This window comes from Cyprinodon tularosa, unplaced genomic scaffold (assembly GCF_016077235.1).
Source record: "Cyprinodon tularosa strain WSP-4 unplaced genomic scaffold, ASM1607723v1 ctg116, whole genome shotgun sequence".
NCBI classification, from domain to species: Eukaryota; Metazoa; Chordata; class Actinopteri; order Cyprinodontiformes; family Cyprinodontidae; genus Cyprinodon; species Cyprinodon tularosa.
In genome coordinates this window covers 195,507-211,609 of record NW_024037959.1, presented here as the reverse complement: position 1 = coordinate 211,609, position 16,103 = coordinate 195,507, and the positions used below count along the sequence as shown (strand labels likewise).

At 38.5% G+C, this 16,103-nt stretch overlaps 1 protein-coding gene across 1 annotated transcript in view; it reads right to left on the bottom strand.

Moving 5' to 3' along the window:
• The window catches only part of macrod2 (mono-ADP ribosylhydrolase 2), a 578,860-nt gene extending 565,205 nt beyond the window's left edge, over nt 1-13,655 (bottom strand). The window contains exons 1-3 of the mRNA XM_038306738.1: nt 13,437-13,655; nt 3,788-3,886; nt 2,945-3,061 (exon numbers count right to left, since the gene is read on the bottom strand). Coding sequence (XP_038162666.1) covers nt 2,945-3,061; nt 3,788-3,886; nt 13,437-13,473 — 253 coding nt within the window. The 5' untranslated portion in view covers nt 13,474-13,655. The remainder of the gene's footprint in view (nt 1-2,944; nt 3,062-3,787; nt 3,887-13,436) is intronic.
• Between the last annotated feature and the right edge of the window lie 2,448 nt (nt 13,656-16,103).

Sequence of the window (16,103 nt, the reverse complement as noted above, 5' to 3'; positions counted from 1 at the left end):
AGTTGGAATAAATGTGTATTATTGTCAATGAGAGAAAGAAAAAGCATAAAATATTTTATTCACATGCAAATTATCTGCACTGAACTGCAGTGCAAGACTCACTGAGAAAGTAAGTAAACCAGGAGAGCAAAGTTTAGCACTTTTTTGTTCCTATCAGTCGTACCACCTGTGCAAAAGCAAGTAGACTGCCAGAGAGAAAAGTGTATCAGGGAGACAAATTCTCAAAAATCATAAAAGCCCAGAGAAACCCTTTGAACCTTTCAGACCCCGTGATGGTCCGCTAAACAGAACGGATTGCCTCCCGGCCACAATGGAGCTTAATCACTGCTTGAATGTTTGGCAGCATTAACTGATGAGCTAAGCTGCCTGCCTGCACTGAAACTTTAACCGGTGAAAGAGAAAGCACAGAATATTCACTCTGGAGCCACAGCCTGTACTTTCCAGGCCGTAGTACCAATGTTTACCATTACAATTAACATTAGACTGAAAAGAAAAATTCTGGCATCTTCTGGACATTTTTAAGCATTTTCAGTTCATTTTCAGTCTTAAAGTGATAATATTGTGTGGATGCAAGGACTGAAGACAGAAACAATTTGCATCTATTGGATCTATCTAAACATATCCTGATGACTCAGCATTATGGTTTTCTGTACTTAGAGAATACAATACTGTATAGATAATATGAAAAATGTGCACATTAGAAAGTTCATTTTAACTTGATGAAAACTGAATGAATCTACTTATTTTTGCTTGTCACAGAAGGCATCCTTAAATTGAGGATGATGTCACAAAGTGAAATTAATCACATGCAATCGTTATTTTATTGTGCACTGAAAGACAGAAGTGACTTCATGTTCAAGTAGACCTTCAGAAACTAATCAAAGTTAATGCGATGTGAGAAATTCATTTTCCTGGTTGCACTAAATGCACTGTTGGATCACATGGGTTGTGTGTGTAGAGCTGCAACTAACGATTATTTTGCAAATAGATTAATCTGTCGATTACTTTTTCAATTAATCGATTAATTATCAGATAGCCAAAAATTCCTTAAAGAAGACTTTTTACAACATTAAACCAGGTGAAAATAAATCTTTTCCTCTTGAGGAGTTCTGGATAGAGCATATTGACAAATGAAAAAAGTATTTTTTATCTTAAATGCAAAATGTTTACACATTTTTTTTTTTACAATCTCTGTTTAATTACTGCTCTAAGTGGGTTGCTTTGTCAGCTAAAGAAGCTAATTGTTTCAGCCCTATTTGTGTGTCGCTGCACAAAAGCACATTCTTCACAGCCATCTGCTGAAAAATATATATCTGCTGTAGAATGTGAGGAACAGAATATTTCAGGAGACCTACATTTTTCCACATCACTGAAGCCTAACATGCATCTGTGTCAACTTTCTAATTCGATTGAAGGCATTACCATCGCAATCAAACAGAGTAAGGAGACACCTTTATTAATTCTTTATTACTTTATTACCAAAACCTCATCCCAACATGTATTTGATTTGTTTTGGAGGAAAGTGATAAAGTTGTGTTGAGGTGAAGAGACCAGTTTGTTTAGAATTAACGCCGCATTGCTGATTCTCTACTGTATGTCCACTATTACATTAAGTAGATTGTTTTTGTTTTGTTTGTTTTTTTATTGCATGTGGCATTAATTTTAGAGCAGTTATGCAAACATAAAACATAAGAAAAAAATAAGAATTTATTCTGAAATAAACTTGTTTCTGTTATATCAAATAATCCCTAAAATAATTACACCACAATGAATAATTACCATCATTAAGATACGTTTTTATCAACTATACAGCCTTTCGTTTGTTTTTTATGTTGTAAAATTTATAATCTCTTATTCAAATTTTTCTTTTTTGCTTGTATCTTTGCCTTTTTGAGTGTGTGTTTTTGTTTGTGGCCATATATTTGTTAGGATGAAACAGGCTGGATGAGACCTCCAGTCCATCTTGCTATCCTGCACTGTTTCTCTTTCAACTGCCACAGAATCCCTGTTAGCGTGAGTCATTTAAATTTGAAATACCTGGACCTTTCATGTAAATATTTCCTCTGGAAGAACACTGAAAATGGGTTATCACTGAATCTTTTAAAAGGAGAGAAATATAAAAAAAATATAGCAGGAGAAAAGTGGTTCATTATATACATTTTTTAATACCGTCAGTGTATTCTTTTGGAGTAAAAGCTGAATTTTTCTGGCTTTCTATCCAATTTAAAAGGGCTTCCAGAAAAATATAAACATGCTGTAACTATACAGCAGATATTCACTCTGCTTATTCACGGCTCAAACCAAACACTAAATTGCTTGAATTCATAACAGCTCTTCAACACATTGTGGTAAAAGGTCAAAATGCTGATCAAACAAAACAACTTCCATGACATTTAAGTGTCTCTGGTATTTTTCTAAATGCTCAATCTTTGTTATCAACTTCAAGTTAATGAATTCTCTGCATTTTAATCCTCATTAAATGTAATCCAAAAGATTTCATTAACCTTACCGCTCAAAAGTGTTTGTAATCACTTTGAGTTTAAGCCTGAATATCACACAATATGCATACCATTAGTTAGATTGCAACACTTGCAAATATCCAAGAAAAACTGCAGTTGGACCAGGAAGAGGTACTGCAATCCTTCAGAATAAAACAGCCACTATGCAATCAAGGTTACACTATCAATCCTGTTTTTCCTCTTTTGTGACAAAACAGGTCAAATGGAGGAAAATGGGATGAAATAGTCTTATATTTACTATCAAAAACAGCCAAACCAGTCAGATTTATTTGAATTGCATTAATCACAATCCATCCACACTTCTGTGAAACCTGAGGAAACTGTAGCTCTTGATGTTCTCCAGGAGAGGGCAGCAAAACACAATTTAGAAGCTGCTCTTTCACCATCCAAACAACAGCCTGAACTGGTTAGAGTAAAGTTCCTACCAGCATTGACTATTGCATCCACTTCCAGGACAGTGATATCACCCTTGTAGAGAGACACTTTATCACCGAGGCCACCTCCACCTGTCTGCTCCTCGTCATCTCCGTCGTTGTTCTTGGCTGAAGTAACAAAGAGAAGCAAAAGAGATTAATTCCAGAAAGAGGTTGACATCAAACAGGTTATTAAGCATATTTAAAGGAGTCATCACCCACAAATCTGACATTTTAATGTTAAAACCAGATTGTTGGTTTTGGATTTTATAAAAAAAAAAAAAAAAAAAAAAAGGAATCTTTAGAAAAAATCCAAAGTGTGAAAGTGGATTTTATTTTTATTTTTTCTCATTGTTGGGCCCATAGTTCAGACTTAATTTCTTTACAACATGGGGAAACTTTAATAAGATTTTGAATCTGGGATTTTAATCTGAACTCAATTGGTCAGATACTCTGGCTACCAGTGCAGCCACAATAGATGGCAGTAATATCTCAACCTATTTGCCACTACCTACCAATGATCCCAGAAGAAGTCATTGTTTCACTGCTGTTTAAACATATATGGCCACCCAAGTAAACCTGCCTGTTAGCCTGCTAATTTCTGAAACACCACTTTTTACAGCTTTTGTGAAACAGATTTGTGGCTTAATTTGGCCCGGATAGCCATGAAATCCTGACTTAATTCCTTATCTTGGTTTTACAAAAAAAGGGCCCCCATAAGACCATAAAAAATGGCCAGGATGCTGACTCAGTCTGTGCATTCGTACCTTAAAACTTCTACAACATTTTCCCCTTCAACACCTCTCAACTTAGATGGCGATCAGTATTCTTCAAAAAGAACAAAACAGCTCTTACATCTATTTTCCCCTCTCCAAGTTGGAATGTTCTCCAGCTGTGTGAAATCTTTACGATACTCCTTGCGCCTCTCTTCCAGATCTAGTCGAAGGAGACGTTCTGTGAAAGAAAGCAAACAGAAAGTTCTGTAAAAAAATAAATAAATAATAAGAAAACCAATCTTCTTTCTCCAACAAAAGGAAATAATTGTTTTTATCTATCACAGCAGTTAGTACAACCTTTATTTTTGATAGTACTTCTATGCCAGATAACAACAATTACTATGCACTAATCACTATATTTGTCAGGAAAAGGTCTAAAACACTCTTTTTCATAATCACTTCAGAATCAGAATCAGAATCAGAATCGGGTTTATTGCCATTGTTAGTGAAGAGGTTCACAACTAGGAAATTTTTGTGGTACAGTCGTGCAACATGAAACATATATGAAATAGTAAATAAAATTATAAAAATCTCTAAAAACACTGGGGTATAAGGCATGCAAAAAATATACTAATATATACACTTAAGATAAAAATATGGATAAATATAAAAATTTAAATGTACAAGATAGCTTACTTAATAGCCTCTTCTCCACAGCAGGGAGTTTCAGCTATTATCCGGAATTTTAAAAGCCCTCAACTAGTTCGACAAATTTTACCCAATTTTTTTGTTTTTTGCAGCCACATTTTCGCAGATACAAAAGGTCCTGATCCGAGGGGGGGCTTTGAAAGTACCAAGAAATTGTTGAGGGGCAGAGTCGAGGAGGACCTTAGACAAGCACAATATCAGGAGAGAGCAGCAAAAACTGCAATTAAAGTTGAGATAATATACTTTGTCACACAAAATGAACTTCTATGTCTTTTGAAATACAACATAGCTACGTTAAACCCAAATTCCTGCTTGGTTTATCAAGATATCCCTTACTTCCAATACAATTTTATTTGTTAAGCACTTATAAAATACCCACAACTGACCAAAGTGCTCTACAGAAAAATGAATAAAATATCACATTAAAAAGACAAAACTGCTAAAACCTGGGTAAAATTTAGCACAAAAGGCTAGTTCTGAAATATTCACCCTGCCTAGGCTACAAAACAATATGCTGTGTGTAACGTGGCAAAGCAAACACATTTTTACTTGGTTTCGTCTTCCTGAGTCAGAAAGAAGTGGATTTCTGCCTAATGCATCCAAAACCAATTCCAGCGATAGAGTGGTGATCCTTTCCATCCTTTGGTCAAAAGGAAAACTATGATGAGCCTGATTAGTTAACTTAAAGAGAAAACAAGAATTTATTTCACATGTCCTTGACATATCCTCTGTGGTGTTTCTGCCATTGGGTGGTGGACTGTTCCTTTAATGCAAAGATCTTAGTTTAGTTTAGTTTAGTTTCGTTTCTGGTTGGAAGTCTGGAAGATCAGACTGGCCGTCCAGTCAGATTACTGTGGTGAGCTGCTTCTACGAAAAAGGGTGTTAAAAGGTGGGAGTCAAACCTGCCAACAAGCTGTGACTTAATCCACTTGTTTAGAGGTGATTTCATATTCAGCATGAGCTGCATACAGCATCAGACATTGACCATAGCACAGAAGAGCAGTTAGGCATTGCTTTAATCACTTAAGTGGTAAAATGCATGCTGGGAAGTGTAGTTATGATATGTTTCTTTCATGAAGATCTGACATTATATCATTTGATCTGGGCCGATTTCACACTGTTTTCTAAAGGTGTGTTCAGATAATGTGAAACCAGTGAACATTTTGGCAGTTTTGCCTGCTACTAATTGCCTCAAAATCTGTCTGGCCAGTAAAGCCAAAGGTTGATGGCTGTTGGTTTAACCTCATCATGGCGTACATGGATTTACAAAGCCACCGGCAATTTTTGTTTTACTTTTGAAAGGCAAAGAAAGCCGTTTGCATTTCTGGGTTCAATTTCCAGAGCATAAGAAATTAGTTTGAGAACACTGGCAGAGAGAGAGAACCAAGACTGGCACAGCTGCCAGCCATCAACCCTTTTGAACTAAGGAACCACAGTGGGAGATCAGAGGAACCCACCAGAGTCAGCGCACCAGAGCGGGGAGTGAAGGTAGTGGCTAGCCGCTGCCATCTCAGGAAGGGAGTGGAGAAGCCCGCCGGGAAAACAGTGCCAGCAGGGAAAGGCTACAGTTAGCAGCAGCTAGCTCAGAGGCTAACTGTTGTGGAACACAGCAGGAGCACAGATAAGTACACCAGGTAGACAGAATGCTGAAGGTGGGGAGAAGCCCGCCAGAAAGAAAGAGCTAGCTGAGGCTACGGATGGATTATCAGAGAAGCTTCCTTGAACCGACAGCAGGCGACATCGGAAGAGAAGGCAACGGATGACCAGTGTCTGTGCTGGATATAGCACTTTAACCTCCAGTGCCGTTTATCCTTCTAAGAATTTTTGTAAAGCCACTATAACCAACTGTAAGAGCATTTCCACTTCATCCTTTGTCAGCAATATTTTCTGTCTTCTATTGTAATTTAAAAAAGCTCCGCTGCCTGCTTTACTGTAGCTCACAGCCACATCTATTTCCTTATTGGATTTCGCAATGCAAATGTAAACAAAAATTCAGATTTTTCAACACCTCCACTTAATTCGCAGGGGAGGAGGCGATCAAATTTTGCAGAGTTTGCCAAATTTGCCTCCTTAAATTCGCCACGTTTGCCTCGCTCAGCTTTGTGCTTTGTGACTTTTAGCCCTACTTCAAAACAGACGGTTATGGTTAATCTGATGGAATGTCTAAACTTGGATCTGTGTATGCATTAACTCACAAAGGCTTTTACAGTCAACAGTGCTTATTGGTATCATGTTTTTTTTTTTTTGGCAAAATCTCTCTCCTTTTCTTTTATTGCTTCCCTCCTTTGAAAACGCATCTGTATTTTTTTTATTGAGAATGCAATGCTGCTCTACCATGCAGAAAGGCTAAATGGGCTCATTTTCAAATCAATCTCCATAAAATGTATACAGCATCTTTTGTCACCAGTAAACGGTGTAAAATATCATTTAACGTTTCTGTTCTGACATGACTCCAGTATGATTATTCCTCTTACAACTATGCTGGTCTGGCTCTTCTTAAGGATGAACAGTGGTGCCCTCTTCTAAAAGGCCACCATACTAACTAAAAAAAGGTCTAAAATAAAGTTATCAGTTAATCGGATAGAGCCGATTTTAACCAAATAAAACATAAATTAACAATTAATCATAGGTTGATTATTTTGTTGCATCCTCATGCACATCCTAACAGAATTAGTTATATTTCTGTAGCAGAGGAAAAAAAGGAAAAATAAACAAGCAGACTAGTTGGAAAAAATCTTGTGAGGCAATAGAAACCCCATGAGACAGACCTTCCTCTACTTGATTTTATTTTTCCCCCTTTCATTAGCTCGATGGCATCTCCAAAGACATTCAGCCTGGCCTAAAATCCTGAGTCTTTTACAGCAAAACGCAGACAATGATTCAGGTTTTATAAGGTACTACTTCTATGAGACACAAAGAGCTGATGGTTGTGTATTATACCCAGAGATGGGAAGTAACGAAGTACAAATACTTCGTTACTGTACTCAAGTAGATTTTTCTGATATTTTTACTTTACTACTTATTTTTAATGGCGACTTTTTACTTCTACTCCTTACATTTTTACACAAATATCTGTACTTTCTACTCCTTACATTTTAAAAAATTGGCTCGTTACTTTAGTTTTGAATCATTTCAATGGAGTTACCGTTATTATTTTTCACGTCATCAATACCAAATTCAATCTAATTGGATGAGAATCTACGTTGCATTTGATGCACCACTACAAGATGAATCGACAGATTCGGCGGTATTCATTCGCGGCAAATCATTGCAGCTTGGTGGCGGTGGCGATGGCGATGATTGAAAATGAACACAACGGAGATCTAGTCGTATTGGCAGACATCCATTTAAAATGTAGGCAACGGCAGGAAAAAAGTGGTTTATACTTTTACTTTTATACTTTAAGTAAATTTACAAGCCTGTACTTTGTTACTTTTACTTGAGTAAAGAAGTCTAATCAGTACTTCCCCTTTTACCAGAGTATTTTTTAACACAAGTATCTGTACTTTTACTCAAGTACGGAAAGTGAGTACTTTTGCCATCTCTGATTATACCTGTAAAATAAACATGGATAGCATCACCAAAGGGAGTAGGCTGGTGTAGCATATATCTTTATAATTTTAAAACTTCGTAGGGAAATCCTCTGTGTGTATTCTTCCTCTACCTCTAAAGGGCAGATTAGACTTCTGCAACCCACACATCAAATGACGCCAGGCTCTGGTCGCGAACCAGTTTTCTGGTATGTTTCTGCACTATCGTTCTGGAATTTCTAGGGTCGCACAGCAGTTTCCTGCCAAAGCACAAGGGGGAGCCTATTGGAGAACTCGTGAGAACTTCGGCGGCTCCGGCGGGAATGTCTATCTTCCAAAACAACAATGGCACGATATTACGCTCACGGAGATGGATCTAGAGTTGCTACACATCGAAGAGGAACAGGTTCTGTTAATGGAGTTGGCAAAAAGACAAAGGACGTTGCGTAGGTTGTGCATTGTAGTTGTTCTTCGGTTTTTAAAAATGGGGCGCCCCAACACTGAATCGAGAAGGACAGACAGCCGGAAAGGCATACCAAGGACCAATCACAGCTGCTTTTTGTCTGTGCACTTCCGCTTGAGGTCTGCGTGGGTTTGCGACGTCCAAGGCGTAGTCAGGATATTTTTGAGGTGCACGATAATGGTTGCAGAACCTCTGTGCAGGGGGCGTGGTCGCACAGAGACAGATTTTACAGTTGCAGAGGCTATACATCAGAAGCATAAATTGGCCTTACGGCTCCAACCATTCAGCACCAATCTGTTAGGGGGGATTACTATCCCTGCTCTGGTTCAGCTGAAGACAAAATACAGAATAGATATTGCCTATAAACACTTGTTGTCTGGTGTAATATATCTCCAGACTTTTGTAACCCTTTTTGCAGTTAAAAACATGGCCAATAAGAAATGACTGGAAAAGGGAATCATTTTATTTAAGGGTATTGTTGCTTACAGCTCAATTAACAGAAATTTTAGGTAACGTTTTATAATTTAAGTTTATTGAACATACTTCTTTTGTTACACTTTTTTATTTAATGAATGAAAACAATATACTGAGTTAGAAATGATTGATAGTAATTGATAGTAAACCTGACAATATAATACTGTTTATTTTGGTTTCACCTAGTCAAGAAAGGTCATTTCTAACCCTAACAAGCTGAAAAACCACTGATCTAAACTACTGTCTTGTATATTTGGAGCTGTCCTTCTAATGAAAGTTAAAACTCATCCCCAACCCCTTCTTATTCTGGAGCCTTCAACAGGTTTTTTTTTAATGACTGCCTTGTATGTTGCTCAATCTTTCTTCATAACAACCTACAGTAACTACATTCCCTGCATCTGTGCAGCATGATTCTGCCACCACCATGTTTCACTGCAGGGAGAGGGCACTCAGGGTGATGTGTATTCAGTTTTTAGGTTAACTGTAGACAAGACTTCTTTAGGCTGAGGTCTTTCTTCTTCCAGGTCTTTTTCAAAGGTTAGATTTGTGAAATTAACAACTAATAGATGTCATGCCAAGATATTGATCCACCTATAGCTCCCGTAGGACTCAAGTTGCTGATTAGTGCCATGTTTATCCAGCCTCTCTATTTACTATGCTCTTGTATGTTTTCAGTTGTGCCCCAACCTTCAATTTCCTAATGAGAACCTAATCAGTGCTTTGGAAACATTTTAAAGCTTGGGAGGTTAAAGCTTGGGAGGTTGGAAACTCTCAATAACATCCTAATGTATCCTGTTCTTCATACTGTTTGATTAATGATGCTCTTTAACAAAGCTCTGATGCCTCCAGAGAACACCTGGATTCAAACAAAGATCAAACTACTCACAGGTAGACTTCACATCCTAACTAGGTGACTTCTGGGGTAATTGCCTGCATTGGTTGCCATTTGTTTTGTCAGTTAGTAGAAAATATATATATATAAATAGAAAGGCCTACCAGAATTTTTACTGTATAAGACAATCCTTCAAATATATTCAGATTTGCATTGTTCCATTACAACAGGTGCCGGCAACTTGTGGCTCCGGAGTCGCATGTGGCTCTTTAGCGCGCCTCTTGTGGCTCCCTAGAGCTTTTTTTGTTTATGTTAATATGGTGTCCAGGACTTCAAACAAACATTCAATGTGTTTTCCAGTAAACATTCGTAGAATAAATACCTTTAAACAATAAATGTAACCATTTCTTTCAACAAAAATTTGCATCATAGCCATAGAGATCAGTGGTCATAGCCTGCAACACATGTTTCAGCGTGGCGCGGTGCCAGGCAAACAAAGCGGCGGGTGTGTCTCGGACCATGGATCCCAAAGGGGAAAAAAGGAAGATAGCTGATGAGAACTGATGATTCAAAGAAAAATGGACCAAATCATTTGCTTTCATTATCAATGCGGAAGGATTGCCTGCATTTTTGCTGTGTAATTAGAAGTTGTCAAAAAAAATAAAAAGAGTAATTCGGAAAAGCATTTCCAGGGAAGGTTAAATATGCAGCCGACTACAAAGTTGGGAGCAAGAGAGAAAGTGTGACTGCAGCACTTCTGGATAAATTAGAGGAGCGCAAACATAGATGCAAGCATGGAAAACCGTCCACAGATCAAACAGCGCTCTGATGCAGGTATGGGAACTTTCTTCTATTTTTTTCCCCCCAAATCCTAAAAATATAAATCACAGCAAGGATCACAGGTGACGGAGGATGTGAGATTTCGGGGTTAGAGAGCACTGATCTGATGGATGTCATTTCCTGCTTGGTTCCTCGTGACTCAATCAACTCCTCCCAACAGAAACATGTCCATCATAGAAAGTTTCCTTTATCGTGTTTCTATCATTTCATCTATGCAACAAAACCTAAACTGCATGGTGAAGTGGCACGCGGTGAGAGCGTTCACTGCTCCTCACTCACCTCATGCTGCTATGTACCATTTGATCCAGGATAAACATTTAATCATGAATGCTTATTATATATTTCAGCCCATGTAGTCCTTTTTTTTAGTGGGCGAATACACTTAGAGCCCGTGTTGCCATACTAGGCATATATAAGACTTACATTTTTGGTCCAATATGGCTCTCTGAGCAGTTTGGGCTGCTGACCCCTGCATAACAAGAAAAACTGAGAAAAAAACTAAGGGGGGAAAAGAAAGGTTCTAGAGGTTGAGAATACTTTTTCAAGGTGCTGTGAAAAAAACAGAACGATCAAATGTGAATAAATCTGTGATGATGTGATAGTTGGCAAGACCCTTAATTTGATTGAAAGCAAAATATTATTCAGGTCACCCTTCGGCGAGATCTCGCAGTCATCCAGTCGTACATTTAAAGTATTACAGCAAAGCACGCTATCTGTTTTATCTCTTATGTTCTTTCTTTCTTTCCTCATCACCAGCTCTTATTTTTCCATTTCCACAGCTGCTTTTATTCTACATGGATGAATAAAAAATAGCAGCTGAACACAGCAATGCTTTCTGGACTACAGTAAAACACTCCGTCACTAGGTTTAGCAGTTCATCACTGACAAATTTCAAAGTTTAGCTACCATGACAGGTATTTGGCGTTATATGTATTTTATGAAGTATGAAGCCATATAAGACCTATATGGGTTTATGGACCATAGTTTTGAATAAAGAAATCAGTCACCTTAGTACTGCGGACGCCTTTTAACGACATAGTGAAAAAAATAAGAACAGATTGTGGCATCAAATCTGATTTTACAGTATTTCTCAAAATAACTTAGAAGGAAACACATTTTTTTGTCCAGAGTCAAAGAAAGTGTGGGTTTTGTTAGTTGTTAAATCTTTCTGATCTACGTGTGGTGGAAAACCTACTGCTAATCACCTTATTACACAGTATAACAGAACTAAAACATGGTGGTGGCAGCAACAAGAAATGAAGAAGCGTGGCAGAGATAACGGGACGATGGATGAAGCTTAATACAGGATGATTCTGATAGATCCGTTAGGAGTCTGTGTCAGAGCAGCAGGATAGCACCTCTAATCATACAGCCACAGCTAGAATAGAAATATTTAGATCAAAGGTCAGTCATATTTAACCGGTTAGAGTCAAGGACTATATTAAAATGAATATCTGTGGCAAAAAAAATTGAAAAAATACTTTAAGCAAATTCTCTCCATCAAATCGGTCTGGGCTTGAGCTTTATTTTATAAAAATAGGAAATGATCCAGCCTGAATCTGAAGAGCTGATCACATCTGTTCCTGTTTGGCTGTGGAGAGAAATATCAGCTGTGCTGCTGCCATCAACACCTTTGTTTATAGATGTTGGAGATCGGCCTGTTTTTCCAGTGTAGTCCTGTTTCTCTGACTTTGACTGGCTGGATGTGTTCTCTTCATCCTCTAACATGGGGGTTGGCTCAGAGCTGTGCGTTTTCTGGACTGGGCCGCCTTTTACAGTTGCTTTTTGTATCTCTGCTTCTGTCTCCTTGAACCCCAGTCGGGCTCAGCAGCTGGCCACTCACACCGAGCCTGGTTCTGCTGGAGGTTTCTTCCTGTTAAAAGGGAGTTTTTCCTCTCCACTGTCGCTACAAGCATGCTTAGTGTGAGGGATTGCATTTGAGTCAATGAATCGATGCAATCAACTGGTTTTCCTTAAATAGAAAACTTTGAATTAATTTAACTGTATAATCTGGTGAACTGTAAAGTGCCTTGAGATGACATGTGTTGTGAATTGGCGCTATAGAAATAAACCAAATTGAAACTGAACATACTATTATTGGAAAACACTTAAAAAAACAAAAGGCGATAGATACCACCCATTATTTTTTTCTTCATTTTTACTGTAATTGTTTCTGCAACTTATTGCATGTTTAATACAACCTTACCAATGTTATCTCTGTGACATTCATGGATGGTGGCATGGGTGCATGCAGACCTAATGAATGGTTATTTACACACATATTATACAGCAAGAACAGATGTGCAATGAAAGATCATTATGGTGTGAATAGGTCAATAAACTAATATCAACCTGGCAGCAGTCTGGTTCCTTTTTTGATAGGCAACAGGTCCCATAGTCCTTACTCTCAAAGAACCACCACACAAAACATTTCCTCTGCGCCTCAAACACAGATAATACGGCATTTTTCTATCCTTGCTATAGATTAAGACCATTGTTTAATTAGAAGACTGCTTCTGTTTGTAAACGACAGATGACAGCCTTTTGTGGTTGCAAGGGCATTTATATTCCCGGAATGGACTGCTTGCACCTCACTGAGCTAATGCTGCTGCACGACACAGGTAAAAAACAGGAAATACTAGTTAGTGACTGTCATTTACGTGCTGAAAAATAACGAAAACCTATGTGAGCGGCCAAATTTTAAGCAAATGGAGAGGCAAGGAGCAGTGAGAGGTGCTGCTGCGAATGTCAAGCATGCATTGTGAAGCAGAGGCGCAACAGTAACAGCTGTGCAGCATCAGTCTGGGATGAACAGAACAGTCTAGAAAATAAGTTATTAAAGCAGAAAACAGAGAATGCACCTTTCAGTGTTCCGGTTTTTATTCATGCTGTGTGGCGTGGAGGGGATAGCCACATTACCCACCTCCAAAACAACCCTTACCTTTTTCAGTCTTCCAGTCCTTTTTCTTTTTGCTCATGCTGCCGGCGTGATAAGACTTCGAAAGGTTGTTTTTTGAATGTGACAACCCCAGGCTCACAGTGAGTGGAGTTCCAGGGAGAAAGAAAACCGAAACGTAAAGTGAAACAGCCTCTTGACGAGTGTCTCACCTGTGAAGCTGTCAAATTTCTATGGACCCTAAGTGCCCTCAACCTACCTTGATTGCGCCGTAAATTATATGTATGGATTCTAGCAATACGATTGGCTAATGGGAATGAGAAAGTCTGCTTGTGATTGGTTGGTTGAAGCTGTCCATCACAGTGAAGGCAGGTTGTTTCCGGTGGTTCGTCCCTCTAAGGTTTGAGCTGGTTGGAGAGTTGCGCCAGTGTTGTGCTGAAAAATGCACCCGGGTAATTTTGCTCGCAATAAAAAGCACCCTCCTCGAAAAGCCGATATAAAATAACTAATATCAAGTCCTGATATGGTTTTACTCACAGAACTATTTACCTCGTGTACGTCCATATTTTTTTTCTCGTTCAAATCGAATACTTTAACATACACATCTGTTTTTTGTTTTTTTATTCATTGTGTAACTTTCAGAGTATTTCGGGCTTCTGTGTTTACTGGAATGGAAATAGCTGACCCATTTGTGCTATATTCCTTCTTCTGACTGGCATACAATGATTTTGCTGCCAGAAATCACAGCTATTTCTGCTTTTTTTTCAGCTTAAATATTAACAAATATACAGGTGCTGGTCATAAAATTAGAATATCATGAAAAAGTAGATTGATTTCAGTAATTCCATTTAAAAAGTGAAACTTGTATATTATATTCATACATTACATACAAACTCATATATTTCAGATGTTTATTTTGTTTAATTTTGATGATTACAAATGACAACAAATGAAAATCTCAAATTCATCATATCAGAAAATTAGAATATTGTGAAAAGGTTCAAAATTGATGGCCCCTGGTGCCACACTCTAATCAGCTAATTAACTCAAACCACCTGCAAAAGCCTTTAAATGGTCTTTCAGTCTAGTTCTATAGGCTACACAATCATGGGGAAGACTGCTGACTTGACAGTTGTCCAAAAGACGACCATCGACACCTTGCACAAGGAGGGCAAGACACAAAAGGTCATCGCTAAAGAGGCTGGCTGTTCACAGAGCTCAGTGTCCAAGCACATTAATAGAGAGGCGAAGGGAAGGAAAAGATGTGGTCGAAAAAAGTGTACAAGCAAGAGAGATAACCGCACCCTGGAGATGATTGTGAAACAAAACCCCTTCAAAAATGTGGGGGAGATTCACAAAGAGTGGACTGCAGCTGGAGTGAGTGCTTCAAGAACCACCACACACAGACGTATGAAAGACATGGGTTTCTGCTGTCGCATTCCTTGTGTCAAGCCACTCTTGAACCACAGACAGCGTCAGAAGCGTCTTGCCTGGGCTAAAGAGAAACAGGACTGGACTGCTGGTGAGTGGTCCAAAGTCATGTTCTCTGATGAAAGTAAATTTTGCATTTCCTTTGGAAATCAAGGTCCCAGAGTCTGGAGGAAAAGAAGAGAGGCACTTCATCCACGTTGCTTGAAGTCCAGTGTAAAGTTTCCACAGTCAGTGATGGTTTGGGGTGCCATGTCATCTGCTGGTGTTGGTCCATTGTGTTTTCTGAGGTCCAGGGTCAACGCAGCCACATACCAGGAAGTTTTAGAGCACTTCATGCTTCCTGCAGCTGACCAACTTTTTGGAGATGCAGATTTCATTTTCCAACAGGACTTGGCACCTGCACACAGTGCCAAAGCTACCAGTACCTGGTTGAAGGACCATGGTATCCCTGTTCTTAATTGGCCAGCAAACTCTCCTGACCTTAACCCCATAGAAAATCTATGGGGTATTGTGAAGAAGAAGATGCAATACACCAGACCCAACAATTCAGAAGAGCTAAAAGCCACTATTAGAGCAACCTGGGCTATCATAACACCTGAGCAGTGCCACAGACTGATCGACTCCATGCCACGCCGCATTGCTGCAGTAATACAGGCCAAAGGAGGCCCAACTAAATACTGAGTGCTGTACATGCTCATACTTTTCATGTTCATACTTTTCAGTTGGCCAACATTTCTATAAATCCTTTGTTTTTATTGGTCTTCAGTAATATTCTAATTTTCTGATATGATGAATTTGAGATTTTCATTTGTTGTCATTTGTAATCATCAAAATTAAACAAAATAAACATCTGAAATATATGAGTTTGTATGTAATGTATGAATATAATATACAAGTTTCTCTTTTTAAATGGAATTACTGAAATCAATCTATTTTTTCATGATATTCTAATTTTATGACCAGCACCTGTAAGGTTCTATCTATTGTATATTTTTGCACATTCATAATAATAATTGATTTTTATTGATCTCACATTGGAGAAATTTACCTCTGCATTTAACCCAGCAGTGGGCTGCCATCGTGGGGCGCCCAGGGAGCAATCGGGGGTTAAGGGACCCAGAGTGGCAGTCCGTGGGAGTGGGTGTTGAACTCACAACCTCAGGATTCCAAGCTCTATGCACTAATCATGCAAAAGTTACTGGATCACATGAAAAATGTATTTTAGATTCCTCTCTTGAGGGGTAGTTTTTATAGTAATGGCACAATGTTTAAAAAGAACTA